The sequence below is a fragment of the Thunnus maccoyii genome, chromosome 9, assembly GCF_910596095.1.
Source record: "Thunnus maccoyii chromosome 9, fThuMac1.1, whole genome shotgun sequence".
NCBI lineage: Eukaryota > Metazoa > Chordata > Actinopteri > Scombriformes > Scombridae > Thunnus > Thunnus maccoyii.
The window spans coordinates 7,096,856-7,115,327 of record NC_056541.1 but is presented as its reverse complement, the minus strand read 5'-3'; the positions used below and the strand labels follow the sequence as shown (position 1 = coordinate 7,115,327).

General features: G+C 37.8%; 2 protein-coding genes across 2 annotated transcripts; both read left to right on the top strand.

Moving 5' to 3' along the window:
* Positions 1-1,020: 1,020 nt before the first annotated feature.
* Positions 1,021-8,783, top strand: LOC121903788 (nuclear factor 7, brain-like). The gene is made up of 2 exons (XM_042421176.1): positions 1,021-2,527; positions 8,757-8,783. Exons 1-2 carry the CDS (start codon positions 1,103-1,105, stop codon positions 8,781-8,783), a joined length of 1,452 nt encoding a protein of 483 aa, XP_042277110.1. The 5' UTR covers positions 1,021-1,102.
* Positions 8,648-9,977, top strand: LOC121903787 (balbiani ring protein 6-like; the record flags this gene model as incomplete). Its single annotated transcript, XM_042421175.1, has 2 exons — positions 8,648-9,575; positions 9,756-9,977. Coding segments are annotated over exons 1-2 (996 nt in total), but the record flags the coding sequence as incomplete, so codon positions are not given.
* Between the last annotated feature and the right edge of the window lie 8,495 nt (positions 9,978-18,472).

Genomic DNA, 18,472 nt, shown 5'->3' with positions numbered 1-18,472 from the left:
GAAATAAACACAATCATACAGACATGTAAGCAGAACATGTTTCCTGTCGCAGTTACGTAAAATAAAAACGTTGAAAAACCGTTTTAGTATCAGTCAGCCTTTTGAAATGTTCACTCCTCACTGGAAGACGAAAGCACCAACCTCTCCTTGTTTCATGTTTATAGGATTTTTCTGAGCTGTTGAAACAGAAACAGAAGAGATCAAAAATTAGTCACAAATATATTTTGCCTCCTGCCAAACACTTTATGCCACAAATATTTCACTGTAAAAATACAAATCAGTGACATCATCATGATTGAGAAAAGCAGCCTCCACATGTTATATTTTCTAAATTCTGTTTGTGTATCACTAGTGTTGTTTGAACATATACTGTTGGTAAAAGGATGAAAATGAACCAAATAGTACAGAATTTTGCTTCATTTTGTTTAAAAATTACTAAATAAATAAATGTTAAGTACTTTTTGCCAGTTGGACACTCATATAAACATATAAACTGTCACTTGTTATTCCACTTCTATTCCTTTATTGCAGGGTAACATTTGAGTTGTGCAATAGACGGCAGCAGCAAGCTGTACAAGACAGAAAAGGTCAAATGAAGGCTAAATAAGATAGGTTCACCCTGTACCAACATGCTATGTGAAAGCTGAAGTGTTCACTCCTCACTGGAGGACTAAAGTTTCAGGTTTGTAGGATTTATATGAGCTGTAATGTTTTTATCTTATTATTAAGGAAGAAAAAGATGATAGAATGTAGCAATTTCACCTTTTATTTCTCATATATGATGAAACTAAAAAAGCTTATATATGAGACAAGAATCTGTACTTTACTGTTTAAGTTTAAGTTTAAGTTCAGAGTAAAATATTTTACTCTGAGGGACATGCTGGCACCACCATCTGCTGGTGACAGTATTACATAGCAGCGTTCCCCTCTATAAATAGGATCTGAAGGCAGATTTTGACCTAATAGATCAGAGCTGAGATGCCGTTACAGGGTGAGAGATCTCTGCTGTAAAACACTCATTTGAAGGATTTTGAGTGATCAAGTGAAGGAAAAGTAACTTTGTGAGTCTTACTTTTGAAAGATCATTTAGACATCAAAGCAAATGGCTGAGAGAGCTGTTCTTGAAAGTTTCCTGAGTTGCCATGTGTGCTCAGAGACTTTCAGAGATCCTGTGTCTCTGACCTGCAACCACAGCTTCTGTTCAAGCTGTCTGCAAAAATTCAGGGAACAAGCTGAAAACAAAAACTGTCTCATTTGTCAAAGAAAATCCTCAAAGGTTCAACCAGGAGTGAACTTTCCACTGAAGGAACTCGCTGACTCTTTTGCTGGGAGACAGAAAGCTGGATCATCTGACATAGAAAAAGGAGAAAAGAAAGAGGAGGTGGTGTGTAGCAAACATCAAGAAGAGCCTAAATTGTTCTGTAAAGATGAACAGAGAGCTGTGTGTCGTGTCTGTGATTTTCCTCACCAAAACGGTCATATCGTGGTTCCTGTAGAACAAGCAGTCAGTGACCTGAAGGACCACCTGAAATCTGACTTAAAGTCTCTACAGGACAAGAGGGACAAATACAAACAAGTGGAGAAAACATACAATGAAGTGATTCAACACTCCAAGAAGCAGCTGTTGTCCACAGAGAAGCAGATCAGAGCAGAGTTCAACAAGCTTCACCAGTTCCTGAAAGAGGAAGAGGAGTCCAGACTGGCAGCTCTGAGGGAGGAAGAGGGGCAGAAGGGGAAGACTATCAGCAGAGAGATGAAGAGGATTCAGGAGCAGATCTCCTCTCTGTCAGACAGTATCTCTGCTGTTGAAGAAGACCTGCAGAAACACAAGGTGTCATTCCTCAGCAGTTATAAACCCACTCAGACCAGAGCCAGAGCCCAGTGCTCACTGTCAGATCCACAGCTGGTCTCAGGAGCACTGATAGATGTGGCCAAACACCTGGGCAACCTGTCCTTCAGAGTCTGGGAGAAGATGAAGGAGAAGGTCCACTTCAGTCCTGTCATTCTGGACCCAAACACTGCAAACCCCCGTATCTATCTGTCTGAGGATCTGACCAGTGTGAGACAGGGAGACACAAAGCAACAGCTGCCTGATAATCCAGAGAGACACACTAATTATACCACTGTTCTGGGCTCTGAGGGCTTCAGCTCAGGGAAACATAGCTGGGAGGTGGAGGTGGGAGACCATCCTGACTGGACTGTGGGTTTAGCTAAAGAGTCAGTTGACAGGAAGGGAGTGAGATCTGTCTCACCAAAATGTGGAATCTGGTGTTTAGTGTATCACAGTGGAAAATACACTAATGGTCTTGGTAAGACTGTCAGTGTGAAGAAGAGTCTCCAAAGGATCAGAGTCCAGCTGGACTATGACAGGGGGGAGGTGTCCTTCTACGACCCTGAAGACATGACTCACATCTGCACTTACAGAGACACTTTCACTGAGAAACTCTTCCCTTATTTTCATATTGGACCAGCTGGTGATGCTAAAACCACTGATATCAAAATCTGTCAAACTGTTTTCAGCATTTTGGTTTTACTTTTCTATTATTTTTTCTTTTATCTTAAGCAGATTGGATTTTGTGTTAAGGGTCACTGAATTTTTTTTGCTCATTGAAACAAACGATCCAAAGTGGTTTTCATGTACAAAACATGTACAAAACAGACACATGTACACCTCGATAATTGTTTTCAATAAATAATTTACTTTACTTTTAAAACTTTTATGTATATATTCTGACTTCAATATCTATTTAGATCACATTATCAAGGTAAATACTTTTGTTACCTTAATCAATCCTGAAGTGAGTATTTCTCATCTTTTTCAATGTATTAAATCATTCAGTAATATTTCTGATTATACAATAAACTGGGCTAAAAGTGAGCTCATGTTTATTGGAGAACATACAATTTTACAGGATTGCCCCGTTAAGGTTGTGGATGAGTATATCACATATTTAGGACTTAAAATCCCCCAAAATCTGAAACCTTTGCTCAAATTAAATTTGTTAGAAGGTATTGATAAATTAAAATGCAGCATAGAATACTGGAGGGCTTTACCCCTATCTATGATTGGCAGAGTAAATGCCATTAAGATGGTATCTTTACCAAAGTTTTTATAGCTTTTTCAAAATCTGCTTATATGGATTTCAGCTGACTCTTTTTAAAAAGTTAGACACAATTATTTTAGAATTTATTTAGGGTCATAAAAAACATAGATTATCAAAACAACATTTAGTTAGGCCTACTTTGGATGGAGGTCTGGGTCTTCCAGTATTTAAATATTACTATTGGGCAGCTAATGGTAGGGCACTGGTATACTGGAAATGGGGTTCTCCATATCATGAATTACTCAATTCTGCCCCCTTGAGGCTAAAATTAGAGCTGAGGTCCTTAATAAAACCGTATGCTTCATTGTCTTCCTAACTTTTTACGAATCATATATGTGCTATTAAATCAGTAAGTCACAGTTTTGTTGTCAGAAATTCACTGAAGATTCTTACTCAAATAAAACATATGTACAAAGTCCCTAATATTTTGATATATACACCATAACCATGCCTTTACTCCAGCTTTGCTAGATAACACTTTTGCTACATGGTGTGTAAAAGGGCTTAAGAGCATAAAGGACTTCTATTTAGACAACACGTTTGCATCTTTTGCTCAGTTAAGCTTAAAGTACAATCTACCTCACTCTACTACTCACATACTATTTTGGAATTGCTTTCTCTTTCACCAGGAAGTGAGAAACTTATAACTAAATTTGTGAGTTGGACTCTGTATCTGTCAACTCTATCAAGAGGGCTTGGGAGAGGGAACTCAGTGTTGTGTTGACTGACAAAGTATGGAGGACTGCACTTTCCCATATTAGTAGTTGTTCAATAAACAGCAGACACAGGTTAATTCAGTTCAAAGTGATACACCATTTTCATTACTCTAAGGTCATGTTACATAAATATTACCTCTCTGTTTCCACAATTTGTGATAAATGTAAATTGAATGACGGTACATTGTTGCATTTATTTTGGGACTATCCGTTAATTTATCCATTTTGGTCAAGAGTTTTTTCTTTTTTTTTCTGAGGTTTACCACAGAACCCTCTCACCTGACAGGGACTTGGTTCTCTTTGGATGCTCAGAGGACTCATTGACTCTCCCTTTACACATTCAAACAGCTTTATTGATGGGCACAGTATTAGCAAAAAAACATATTCTCAAAGACTGGAAGACATCAACTCCACCATGTTTTAGAAACTGGCTGCATGAGCTTGCTTTGGTTATCCACATGGAGAAACTGCGATTTTTTAAAATTTATTTTAATTTAAAAGGTCTACTACTCACATACTATTTTGGAATAGTATCTTGGGGTCTGTTTTTTGCAATATCTGGACTCAATTTAACCTTATTTGTATGTATTTGTAGATTGGGTCCCTTTTTTTTTTTTTTTTTTTTTTTTTTTTTTTTTTAATTTTGTGGGGCTGTAATTGAAAGTCACTTGTGGATGATATGTGTTGTTATGTGCTTTTGTGTCCTCAACAGGTGGCAAGGATGAACTTTTCTTATTTACTTTACTTGTATTCCTCTTCCCCAGTGGATGTGTGTGTGTATGTGTGTGTGTACAGGTTTAAATTGGGTTTTGGGTATTGAGTTCTATGTGGTTTATATGTTGCTATGTATAATGTTACAATAAAAATAATACACAAAAAAAAATCAAGGTAAATAAAGTTTGATCCAGAAAAAAAATCAACAAAATACTGAGACTGTATTATATCATCATCTGAGGTGAATTTTTATACAGATACAAATCAAAGCTGTTTTTATTATAACTTTTTATTCTGGTTAGTAGCATCTTGTTTTTAATCAGACTACAATATAATATAGATATAATAAACACTGTAATGACTGTACAAAATACTACAGTTTATGAGCTTTTTAAACTTTCATAGTAATTAAAGTTATTTTATGTTTGATCATGTTTTAATTTCAGTTTTTTACACTTTAAACTCAGAGACTCAGTGGTTCAGTGTATCAAAAATCATTCTGGCTCCAATTTATTATTACTTGTTCTTTTGTTCTTCAACAGAACTGATTTGTTGTTGAGGGTCACAGATATTGTTTTTTCTTGTTTTCATGCAAAAACATTAAAACCTAGAAACCGTTGTTCTCATCTGAATTTTTGAAAGACGTTGAGCCGTTCAGGATTTAGTTATTTTCTGTTTGGACAAAATGTCTTAATGATTTGAACTCCTGCTGTTGATATTATGTTTACTGTTAAATGGATTTCAACAGAATATTTACTTATGTTGTTAAATACTCTGATTCTGTTTTCTTGGCTTTCAAAAAATAGATTTAGTGTGTAAGTTAGTTGTGTCGCCTCTTAAAATAAAGTTGAATTCACAAGAAAATATGGATACAAAATGCTGAAACTGTTTCACATCATCAAGAGACAAACTGTACAAATCAAAGCTGTTAATTATCCTGGTTATCAGCATCTTGTTTTCAGTCAAACAACATTTTATAGTAGTATATATCCACTGTACCGAATGCTTTGATTGATTCTGTTTTGTGACAGTTTCAGTCATCAGATTTAGATTTTTATATTTTTGGGTCTTTTGATGAGTTATTTCAGTTGTGAATCTGTTGTTTTATTCTTTGGAAACAAGTGTTTTATGGCTTTTATGGGAACATGGGTTTGGCTACAGGGTCAGCTGACAGGAAGAGATATTTATATGCCACGCAAAACGGACACTGATGCTTACAGCATGGCTGTGGAAAATACAATAATGGTTTTGGTGAGACTGTCACAGAGAAGAAGAGTCTCCAGAGGATCAGAGTCCAGCTGGACTATGACAGGTGGAAGTGTCCTTCTACATACTGCAAAACTAAAACTGTACTCTTCTCACCATGATTTTAAGAGGTGCTAGTGTACGGTGTGTGTGTGTGTGTGTGTGTGTGTGTGTGTGTGTGTGTGTGTGTGTGTGTGTGTGTGTGTGTGTGTGTGTGTGTGTGTGTGTGTGTGTGTGTGTGCAAAAGTTGATATGAAGCTTATATGAGGCTTCAGCAGTCTAAGTTAGTCACATCAAGTGGATATCTGCCACATTTACAGTCTTTTTAGCATCAAATTCCCTCTTTGTGTTTCCCTGTTGAGCTGTGGTGGAAGAATAGTAACAAAAAGAGGGACTTTGGCACTAAAAAGACTGTAATGTTGAAAGATATCTACTTGATTTGACTCATTTAAACGCTGAAGCTTCACATTAGCTTCAGATAAACTTTTAAATATATTTTTGTCCCCAATCACTTACATTGTAACTGCATTATGAAGGGATCTTCTAATGGCCAGTATGAACAGGAAGAATGATTACAGCAAGAAAAAAACTATTTCAATGTTAATTTGGGCACCTGACTGTTGTTTTAAGACAGATCTGAAAAATTGTGAACCTCTCTTTTAAATGCATGAATCCATAAAAATGTAATGGACAGGTTCACAAATGTCCAAGTCTGTCTTAAAACAACAGTCAGGAGCCCAAATGAACATTGAAATTGGTTTTTCTTGCTGTAATCATTCCTCCTTATACTGGCCATTAGAAGATCCCTTCATAATGCACTTACAATTTTATTTACAAATGAAATTTAGTCCAGTTTTACTAGACAGACAGCACCGAAGTGTGCTTCTCTCATGAGAACGATATTTATAGATAGATAGTTATGAGAAACTTTCTCATACAGTCTCAGTAATGCATAAAATGAGCTCGATTTTAATACAATACTTAAGCAATATACAAACATATAGACATATAAACAAATAGATTTTTTAAACATGGATGAAGCACAAAGACTGAATGAAACATTTAATTTAGCCAGTTGCCTAAAACCTGAGGAACAAAATTCACTTTTAGGATAAACTTTAGGCTTGTAGCATTTATTTTCTCTCCTCTGATAATTGGTGCACAATTTATGTGAAATTTTGACCATAAAAACATGTTACCTAAACTATATAGATATATATATATTGTTATGATCAGTGTTTTCTTTTGGTTTTGGTCATGTGTCACCAGGAGATGTGTTATTATAGTTTTAATGTTTGATATATCTTATAATGTCATGTAGATTTGGCGGTGGCCCAAAGTTCAGTTAAGTGTGCTTGTGATCAGCAGGTTTGTAGTTAAAGTCCTGTGCTGGCAGGATAAGTTCATATAGTCAAAATGAAAGAGTGTTTTTACTTGGAACAGGATCACAATGCTGATGTTCTGTTCTCTGTGAGAACACCAACATCATAATGGAAGAGTTCCACGACATTTGCATAAATGCAGGTTCTAAGAATTCTACAGTCATTTCCAACCCAACCTTTGAAGAGGTAAGACCGCTTTTTAGCAGGGAAAACCAGCTTTTAAAAATAGCTATTTCTATTTGATAAACATGTTTTGTGTTGAGAAAAAAGTAAATTAATTTTCATTGCATTATTCTGTCAAGAAAATTATTTTTCTCATTAGTTACATGCAAAATAATAACACTAAGATTTGTATCTTTTCCTGTAATCTTTAAATGCAAGTCTACTTTTTGTGTTGCATAACATAATTATATTTAGTATCATGTAAAATTATATAATCATATATTATATTTTGTAAACTTTTTTTATGTTGCCTTAATTGCATGTGTGCAAATTGCATGTGTGGACTGCATTTGTAATTTTTCTTTGCTCTTGAGGAAAATTCATATTTACAGAGAGGTGTACAGTTCTTGCACTTTTGCATTTTTTTCAAAAATGCCATTTTAATTAAAGATTATTTACAAGGCATTTTAGTAAATCTGACTCCTAATTCCTTTTTTAATATTTTTGTTAAATTCTGTGCAGTTGTTGTTGATCTTAAAGTTTTCTTATCATGTTACAGAAAAGACTCATCATGAGCTAATCATACGCTTTGCTTTCATTGTAGCACTGAGTGCTTGCTCTGTTTCAATTATGTTTTTTTATCATTATTACCAATAGTAGTTTTATTCTTATTATTATTATCATTATCATTATTATTATTATTATTATTATTATTAGTAGTAGTAGTAGTAGTAGTAGTAGTAGTAGTATTACCATGTTTGGTGGCAGTGAAAGTTTAGTATCTTTTGTTGTTAATATATTATTATTGTTTATTTCCATGTCATGTCAAAAATTGGCCAATTTCATATGGCATTACAAGATATATCAAAGATTAAAACATACATACATTGCTGGAGATTTCTTTTCTCCTCATTTAAATGTGAACACTATATGTTTTTTCATTATTTATTTGTTTTCTCTGTGTTCAACGACAAATGTCACTATCCATCCCCCTTTTTTTCTGAGAATGGGAACTATATATGGACATTGAGGGGATGCTGAAATCCATGGACTGCCCCCTAAGACATTTATACCTGTGTTATGTATGACTGCACTTGATAAAAGGAAATTCTTTTTAAAAAAGAGAGAGAAAAGAAATGCTACAAGCCTAAAGTTTACCCTAAAAATGTATTTCCCTCATTCTTTAGATAACTGTCTTAATTAAATGTTTCAATACAACAATACTGCAATACATTTTCAATGAATATAATGATTTTAGATGTATTATATGTCTGACACACATTAATACTTGATTTGAACGTCATTGCAGTCTTGAAATCTCTCTTGCTTTTCTTTTAAGAAAGTCAGTTTAGTAAGAAAAATGTGTTCAATGTGCTGTTTTAAAAAAAATAATCTGTCAGTGAAATAATCGCTCCATGTGTTTGTCTCTGCAGTTCAACAACGTCGGCACACATCATTGAGTCATTGTCATTGAGAGTATGAATAAATCCAGTCGTGGAGACTTTGAAGACTCCTTTACGAGACTTTGGTCTCCAGGAGATATCGACACGGACAGAGGAAGACAGGAGCCAGAGGAGCGAAGGAAGAGGACGATGGCCCAGTTCCAGGAGAGGGGCAGGAGAAAGGAGGAGAGGGAGAGACAGGTGGATGAACAGAAAGAAAGAGAGGAGCAGGAGAAGAATGACAGTGGGATGGAGAGAGTGAAGAGGATACTGGTCAAGCCATGGATCTTTGCAAAGAAGGAGAAGGAAACACAGGTGGATAAACAGAAAGGAAGAGAGGAGCCGGAGGAGCTAGTGGAGCTAGTGGAGCTAGAGGAGCTAGTGGAGCTAGTGGAGCTAGAGGAGCTAGTGGAGCTAGAGGAGCTAGAGGAGCCAGAGGAGCCAGAGGAGCCAGAAGAGCCAGAGGAGCCAGAAGAGCCAGAAGAGCCAGAGGAGCCAGAGGAGCCAGAGGAGCCAGAGGAGCCAGAAGAGCCAGAGGAGCCAGAGGAGCCAGAGGAGCCAGAAGAGCCAGAGGAGCCAGAGGAGCCAGAGGAGCCAGAGGAGCGAAGGAAGAGGACGATGGCGCAGTTCCAGGAGTGGGCCAGGAGAAAGGAGGAGAGGGAAAGACAGGCAGGTAAACAGATAGAAAGAGAGGAGCAGGGGGAGAGTGACAGTGGGATGGAGGAGAAAGGTAAGGGGAGAGCGGTCAAGGCATGGACCTTGACAAAGGAGGAGAGTGAAATACAGGAGAAGTGGGAGAGGAGGGAAAGAGCAAGACAGGAGTGGTGGGAGAGGAAGGAAAGAATAAGACAGGAAAGGTGGGAAAGAGAAAGAAAGAAAAGGGAGGAGAAAGAAATGCAGAAGAGGAAGAAAGAGGAGAGAAAAAGACAGGAGATGATGGAAAAAGAAAAACAGAGGAGGGAGAAAAAAGAGAGAGATAGACAGGAGAGGAAGGTGAGGGAACAAGAGAAAAGGGAGAGGAAGGAGAGGGAAAGGCAGGAGAAGGAGGATAGAAAACAAGAGGAAAGGGAAAGAAAAGAGAGGGAAAGGCAGGAGAAGGAGGAAAGAAAACGAGAGAAAAGGGAGAGGGACGAGTTAGAAAAGCGGGCGAGGGAGGAGAGAAAACGAGAGAAAAGGGAGAGGAAGGAGAGGGAAAGGCAGGAGAAGGAGGATAGAAAACGAGAGGAAAGGGAAAGAAAAGAGAGGGAAAGGCAGGAGAAGAAGGAGAGAAAACGAGGGAAAAGGGAGAGGGGAGAGTTAGAAAAGCAGGCAGGGGAGGAGAGAAAAAGACAAAAGCAGGCAGAGAAAGAAAAAAGAAAGGGGGAAGAGATGGGGGTGACAGGTGTGGAGAAGGAACGAGAAAGGGGGGAAGAGGAAATAGAAAGCCAAGGGTGGAAAGGACAAGAAGAGGAGGAAACACAAAGAACGGCTCCAAAAGGTGGCCTCCTCTCCAGACTGAACATCTGGTGTATCAACTCCGGGAGAAGGAACGTCACCAGAGCCATCAACAGGACCTATGAGAGGGAGTGGTTCATCGCACTTAGTCGTAAGTCCATTTACATTCTTTCACATAAAGTTTAGTAGCATCTGATCTTCATGTAATAACTAGTTATTTAGTGAAGAGACAGTTTCTACTTCAGGTTTTGTTCTCATTTCATTTCATGTGTTTATTCCAGTCCATAAGAAAACATATAAAACATACCAAACCATATTTACACCATTTACACATATACAAAATATTATGCTTGACATACATAGAAGAAAACATTCAATGCATAAGTTCTTATAATGATTAACTCCAGAAACAGTGTCTTTAAAGTCTTAAAAGGCAGAAAAGTATAGGCTGAAACCTAAACTTATTACTTCTACCCTTTTAGACTCATATAAACATTTTCACAGAAAAAGAAATTAAATAAAAAATGTCATTGCCCCTGTACATGTAGTGCATGAAGAAGATCAGAATACAATGATCATATTCATAACACAAGATTTAAATATGTTATTTCCTTTCACATTCTTTTTATACATTTTTTTAAATTTTATGATTGTATTACACAGTTTTATTTCAGTTTGCAAGTTATTCCATAAATTAACTCCTTTTACCGTCTCCCTTTTATATCTGTTCTGATTTTTGGTTTCTTGAACATGCAGCTTCCTTTGAGGTTGTAACGACTTACTCTGGTAGCAAACATGTTTTGTATCTTTTCTAGTAGTGAGTTTTATAGGCTCTGAACATAATCAGTCCAAAATTATAATCGACAACGTGGGAATTTCAGTATCAGTCGATACTTACTGCCATTTATGATTCTTATTGCTCTTTCCTGTAGTATAAATAACACTGACATTGAAATTAAAGTGTTAACTTAGGAACAGCTGGTGCAGCTGTTCAGTTCAGTTAACTTGTTCAGTTAAGTCTGGGTTTTCCAATTCAGACTACTGGATCTCACTTAGTGAGACAGTGTCACTGTAACAAGCTGCAACAAAACAAAAATATATAAATGTGACCTGTTGACTCTTTTCTGTGGGGAGGGGTGCAGGTGTACATCTGAACTCCAGACTTACCTTTCATATATTTTTAGTTTCAGGCGACACGGTCAGACAACAGGAGATTAAGATATTGAGGGAGTGGCGTAGGAGGAGCGAGCTGCTCAGGTTAAAACGAACACTGGAAAATGAGAAGGCACAGGAAGAGGAGAAACAAAGACGGAAGAGGGAGATGAAGAGCAACTTAAAAGTAAGCCACAAACAAAGCAACAAGTCAGTATGGACCAGGATACAAAAGGTGTTCAGGTCACGGAAACAAATATACACAGACATAGATGAATATCAAATTATTAACATCACCTGAGCAACCACCTAGTAATGCCCCAGCAGCCATCTCATAACACCCTTGATGCTGGCTTTAAAAATTTTAATTCAATTAATTACACACACACAGTAATTATTATTGGTATTATTACTATTATTGCTCTTGCTATACTATATATTCTACTTGAGCATAAAAATAAGTTTCAACAACAAATGTTGGAAACATCTTTATTTTTTCAACATCTTTTTTAAACATTTTAAACATCTATCTTTTTTTTTACATCTTTTGATTTTCTCCCACATTCATGCTTAAATTGCGGGCAACCCTTACATAAAATTATTTAACAATTAATCCTCCACAGTCCAATAACTAAATTGAAAATAGACTCAACAATAGCCCTACTAAAATAACCTCAAATATATTTTAAGGCTTATTTGTGCAATTTTACTTGTCAAAGAATTTTTGAACACATCAAAGTCAGTAGGACACTTTTATTACCATTATGTTCTCTGAGGGGAGTCTCACTTTCCCAGACTTTGAAAACCCCTGGGTTACACTATAGCCTTACATTAGTTAAGGTTATCTTAGTGTAGGAAAATGCATAATGCTATTATTTAATTGAATTGTTAAAGCCAGCATCAAGGGTGTTATCAGTTGTTTATTTTTTGTCACACTGCACATCCCCTGAAGTCCTCTGGCCCCCCCTCAGGGGAGGCATGCCTCACACTTTGAAAACCGCTGGTCTAACCTAACCTAGCCTGACCTAACCTAACCTAACCTAACCTAAACTAAATCTAACCTGACCTAACCTAACCTAACCTAACCTAACCTAACCTAACCTAACCTGACCTAACCTAACCTAACCTAAACCTAACCTGACCTAACCTAAACCTAACCTGACCTAACCTAACCCAACCTAACCTAACCTAACCTAACCTAACCTAACCTAACCTAACCTAACCTAACCTGACCTGGCCTGACCTAACCTAACCTAACCTAAACCTAACCTGACCTAACCTAAACCTAACCTAACCTAACCTGACCTGACCTAACCTAATCTAACCTGACCTAACCTAAACCTAACCTGACCTGACCTAACCTAACCTGACCTAACCTAACCTGACCTAACCTAACCTAACCTAACCTAACCTAACCTAACCTAACCTAACCTAATTTTTTGTCCCCTAACCTAGCCCTAACACTAAAAAGAGTGGAGGCTAAATTTCAGTTTTATTTGTTTGGGGGTGTTGTTGGGCTGTCCCCCCTGGGATTTGAGCCGGGGTTCTCCTGGTCCTTGGCCCAGAGGTGGCACCACTCTGCCACCAGGAGAGATATTCTAAGCCCAAATTAGTTTTCTTTTTCATTGTATTTTTCAGTTTGACTTGTTTTTTTCTTTGTTTTTTTTCTGGTTTTATGGGTTTCTCCCAGAAGATGACTTGAGCCAGAGCTTTTCCAGATACCTATTGGTATTTACAGTCCCCTAACCTAACTTACCCCACCCTAACCTTAACTAATCTTAACTAGACTAAACTACACTAAACTACACTACACTACACTACACTACACTACACTACACTACACTAAACTAACCTGACCTGAACTAAACTAACTTAAACTAAACTAGACTAAACTACACTGACCTGACCTAAACTAACTTAAACTAAACTACACTACAATATACTGACCTGACCTAAACTAAACTAACTTAAACTAAACTACACTAAACTACACTACACTACACTGACCTGACCTAAACTAAACTAACTTAAACTAAACTACACTACACTACACTAAACTAAACTAAACTAAACTAACTTAAACTACACTACACTGAACTAACCTGACCTGAACTAAACTAACTTAAACTAACTTAAACTAAACTACACTACAATATACTGACCTGACCTAAACTAAACTAACTTAAACTAAACTACACTACACTAAACTACACTACACTACACTACACTGACCTGACCTAAACTAAACTAACTTAAACTAAACTAAACTAAACTAAACTAAACTAAACTAAACTACACTACACTACACTACACTACACTACACTACACTAAACTGACTGAGCAGCACAGCTAAAGACAATCAGACACATTTCTCTACAACCTACTGTACAGTCATACAACACCACCCAACATAATTGAGACAGATGTTTCGATCTGTCACACAGCTGGATAAAGTGTTCAGGTATCAATTACATCAAAGGAAATAGAACAGAACTGAAATTCACCTAACATGGTCTAATGGCCCAATGAGGTTGTTGCAATTACAGATTATTATTCCTCACCATCTTAATCTGGGAGTGAGTTATTTGCACACTCTCGTGAAACACTGTGGTTGTTCCTCAGCTGTAAATGCTGACTTTAAAATTTATATTTCAGTTTTTAAAACTAAGTTGAGTTCATTTTGATGCTAGTACAAAAAAAAGTTATTCGGACCTTGGTAGTATCAGTAGTAACGTTACTTAGATTAGATTAGAGATAGATTAGAGTTGCAGTAACATCTTGGATCAGAAGTAAAAGAATACATGCAAAGAAAATATGACTAACCACAACGACTCTACTGAAAAGAGCCAGTTCTAATCCTGCTGGGAGATTTGCATGTCAGTATCATGTTCCAGTTAGGAGTCATTTCCTCTTCTTTCATCCTCTTTACCTGTCCAGGTCTAATGATTGATTTGGTAGTTTTATCTTTTTCCACATGTTGAAGTGTCTTTGAGCAGTACACTAGACCTACTGTAACTTTCAACATGATATACACACACATGGTCCTATAAGAAGCTAAAGATTAAACAAAACAATGCACATACCTGACCTGAAGAAAGTAAATGAGGCCACTGGGGAGAATCCTGAGTCCCATAAGTATTGATTCTGCACCGATCAAGTCAGGCACACTGAGATTCACCTTCAAGCTGGACTGGTGTTTATATGTTCCCAATTGATAAAGTCATGTCACATATAAGAAAGGGTCAAGTATGGAAGACTGTTTAACCGATGACGGGTAAGATCCCCCTGCAAAACCTAGGGACAACCTAAGACAGGTACAGCCACGAGTACTTGACCTAAACGCCATTGTGAGCAGGCACAGTGAGCGAGACCATCGTGAATGGTGTTTTTGTACAGAGTGCAAGAACACGGGAAATAGAAAGATGCAGAAAAACATTAGGAAAAACATTTTAAAAAACAAACAGGCAAGTATGGAAGACTGGTTCGCCTATGACGGGTAAGATCCCCCTGCAAAACCTTGGGACAACCTAAGGCAGGCACAGTCACGAGTACTTGACCTTGATGTCACTGTGAGCAGGCACAGTGTGCAGGAAAACCCTAACTTGAGTTCTTGTAGAGTGTGCAAGAACACAAGAATTAATACTGATAAAATCCTGAAGAGCACAATGATACAGTTTTGAAGAGGATGAGCTGTGCTCTACGCTTGGGTGGTGCATGTTTATTGATACATGGGACTCAGAGAGACACCCCATCACTGACCTCTAATACACTATCTTCAGGGTCTGATGCCTCCCCAAAAGTAGGAAAACAGAGATAAATGGACAGACCTGAGACTGAACACCATGACACCTCTAAAAAAAAGTATAGTTACATGTAAATACACCACTTAGACCAGACGTAACCACATCTGAATATCTGACATGCACATCCTCCTCATGGGTGTAACCTGCTATCTCATAATTGGTCATATCCGTCTTTACATTGTTCTTTATCGATCCTGATCACAACTGCAACTTATTCTAATTATTTGTTGCCATTATTATTGCTACTTCTGATACTACCACTGGTATACTATATATATTGAAGTGATACTAGCTGCCCTTTACCGTACTGAAATAAATAAATGTTAAAAATCTCAGTGAAAGGTAAGCTTTTAAAAAACAATTTCAATTCAATTTTCCAAATTTTCACAACATGCAGACCATCAAGGCAGACACCTGACAATCATTTATATGATAATATATATTATTTAGTAGTAGTACATTGCAGCCACTCACAAAACTTCCAAAAGTGAACAATATAAACTGGTGATGTGACACAAAGCAGGTGCTCCAGATGCACATGCAGGCAATGCTGCAAAGGATTAAGGCACACTGAGTGAACACTCTATCACAGATAAGAGAGGAACATACTGTATACAGATGGATTTTTCTGAAACGGTACATAACTACTAGAAGTAAAACAACCCCCACCAAGAGAGGAAAGAGAAAAATATATAAAAAAGAAAATAAAAACATAAAAAATAAAAACATAAAAACATTTTTTTTTAAAAACATAAAAACATTTTTTTTAAAAACATAAAAGAAATAAAAAACACAAAACATTAAAAAAAATTAAAACAGAATGAGAAAAAGGAGGAATAAAGATGAAAAATTGAGCAAAAGAAATGAAAAGGAAAACAATTTTGAATTAGATTCAGTTAAATAAAAAATAGACCAATATGATAATGCATTTTCTGATCTGGCAACCCGGTCAGCAGCATATGCCCAACAACTTCTCATACATGTCAAAACAGGCTGTTTGTCAGTGACTCCTAAGAAGACAGATAGTAGTGCTTCAAAAATTATTCATACTGTCTGAACATTTTCAGATCTCCCACTTCTATAGGTAAGGCGGGTTTGGTTCAGTATAACCAACAGGTTAGGAAAGGATCCCCGAAAATTGCAGGTTAAGGTTAGGGAAGGTTTGCAGTCAAGGCTAAAAGAAACCAGACGGTTGGTAGGACACAAATTGTGAGAACTCATCAGAAAAGTAGTTAACTAACTAAAAACTGTGTTGCCAGGGGGTTTCAGGTGGTTGTCAAAGCAGTAATAGGTAGTTGTGATGATGAATAGGGCAATTTAAATGGGAAATGTTTAATTGTTATGCTCGGTGCTCTCACTCAAAATTGCAGTCTAGTAATGTCTGTATTATCTCTGCTAACACTAACTAAAATAACTGACCAATTGGCATTTTATGTGTGTATGCTGACACAACAAGAGTTGCTTGTTGCTCGGGTTTGTTACACTGTTTTGGGTGGTTTCTAAGGTAGGTGGTTGCTAAATGGGGTTGGTTGCAAGGCACAAGCGATGCCTTGTCACTTTGTACTATCTGAGTGACCTTCACCGGACAGTGGGCAAAGCTTCCTCTGAGCCCTCCAGCACTGCCTCCTCCACAGAAGAAAAAAGGATTATTCAAATCTTACTTCTACCGACCGACTACGTCTGAAGTCAGTCTTGACAGAACCTGTTCGTGGCCTCCTTGAACTTCTGCTACACAGCAGCTTTTACTTCTGCAATCTCAGAAGCTGCAGTTCTTCCTGTTTGCTGATACATGTCAGTCGTTCTCTTCTGCTTCTCGTTTGCCTCTCCTTCCTCAATCTTGTGATGGTTTACTTTCTTCAGGCCTTCTCAGGCCTTCTCAGCCTCCTCCCATACTGAACCTTTTGCCTCTAAAAACAAAGAAACAACGTTCCTTGAGCCTGATTCATTAGTCCTCTCGACTAACTTTGCTCAATAGACCTCCCTCCTCAACCTCAAGGCCTCCTCCAATGCTGGTGTCATCCATCATGTTCTTGAGTTGCTGCCATAACTATCTGCCATAATTATCTTTTAGTCAAATCTCTGAGCAGCCTCCTCTACGGCTCACTGCTGATCCTCCTTTCTCAGTCTTATGATTGGTTGCCACAACCTGCTTGAGTAAAGTCAAGCTTCTGCCACACTGTGCTCCTCTTCCCAGCTGCAGTCCTTCTGGTCTCCTCATACCTGTATGTTTGTAGTTCTCACCTGCTGCGAACAGACCTGACAAAGCCCTTATGTATTTTAACTAACTGTAGCCTCCTCGAACTCTTCCTAAATCCAGCAAAAACTGCATTCCTCCTAATCTGCTGAAAACATAGGGAAACTCTGCTCTGATTTAGATCAAGCAGGCCATTCCTTAAACACATGTGTTAAACCAACAAACACTATTCAAGAAACAGCCCTGTATTTCCACTGCTCCTGAAAATCGAGCGGAAAGCATGGCCTTAACTAACTGTAAAACCCCTGATTATCTTTTGCTCTCTCCATCCCTCCTGTCAGTACATTGAAGTCTCCACTGAGTTCAGGCTCACTTTAGAAAATACCACCTCTGATATGAAATCATCATCCTGCTCATTAGACATAGTTCTTGCTTGACTATATCTGTGGTTGAGGTCAGTAGTTCTCCTCCACTACTGAGTTCAGCCTTGACAAAACCCTGTCTCCCTCTCCTCAGTCATCTCCTAGAACTTGTTTGTGTCCTCCTTGAACTCCTGTTATGCCACAGCTTTTACTTTGGAAACAGAAGCTTCAGTCCTGTTTTTCTGATGCTTGTCTGTTGCCACTTATCCTCTGTTGAGAACACCCTGGACAAAGCCCTGCCTCTTGTTCATCAGTCTTCTGATTGACTGTGGCATCCTCAAGCTCCTCTCCACATCAACAGAAGCTGTAGTCCTTGTTGCCTGCTGATGTCATAACCAAAGCATGGCCTTAACCAATTGTAAAACCCCTGATTATCTTTTGCTCTCTCCATCCCTCCTGTCAGTACATTGAAGTCTCCACTGAGTTCAGGCTCATTTTAGAAAATACCACCTCTGATATGAAATCATCATCCTGCTCATTAGACATAGTTCTTGCCTGACTATATCTGTGGTTGAGGTCAGTAGTTCTCCTCACCATCTGAGCTCAGCCTCAACAAAGCCCTGTCTCCCACTCCTCAGTCATTTGACGGTTTACCTGTTCCCGTTTGTCCTCCCAGCATTTGCTTCTGCAACCAGCTACAACTTGCGATCACCATAGAAAAACAACCCTATGGTTTAGATCGAGCACACAATTCCTGACAAA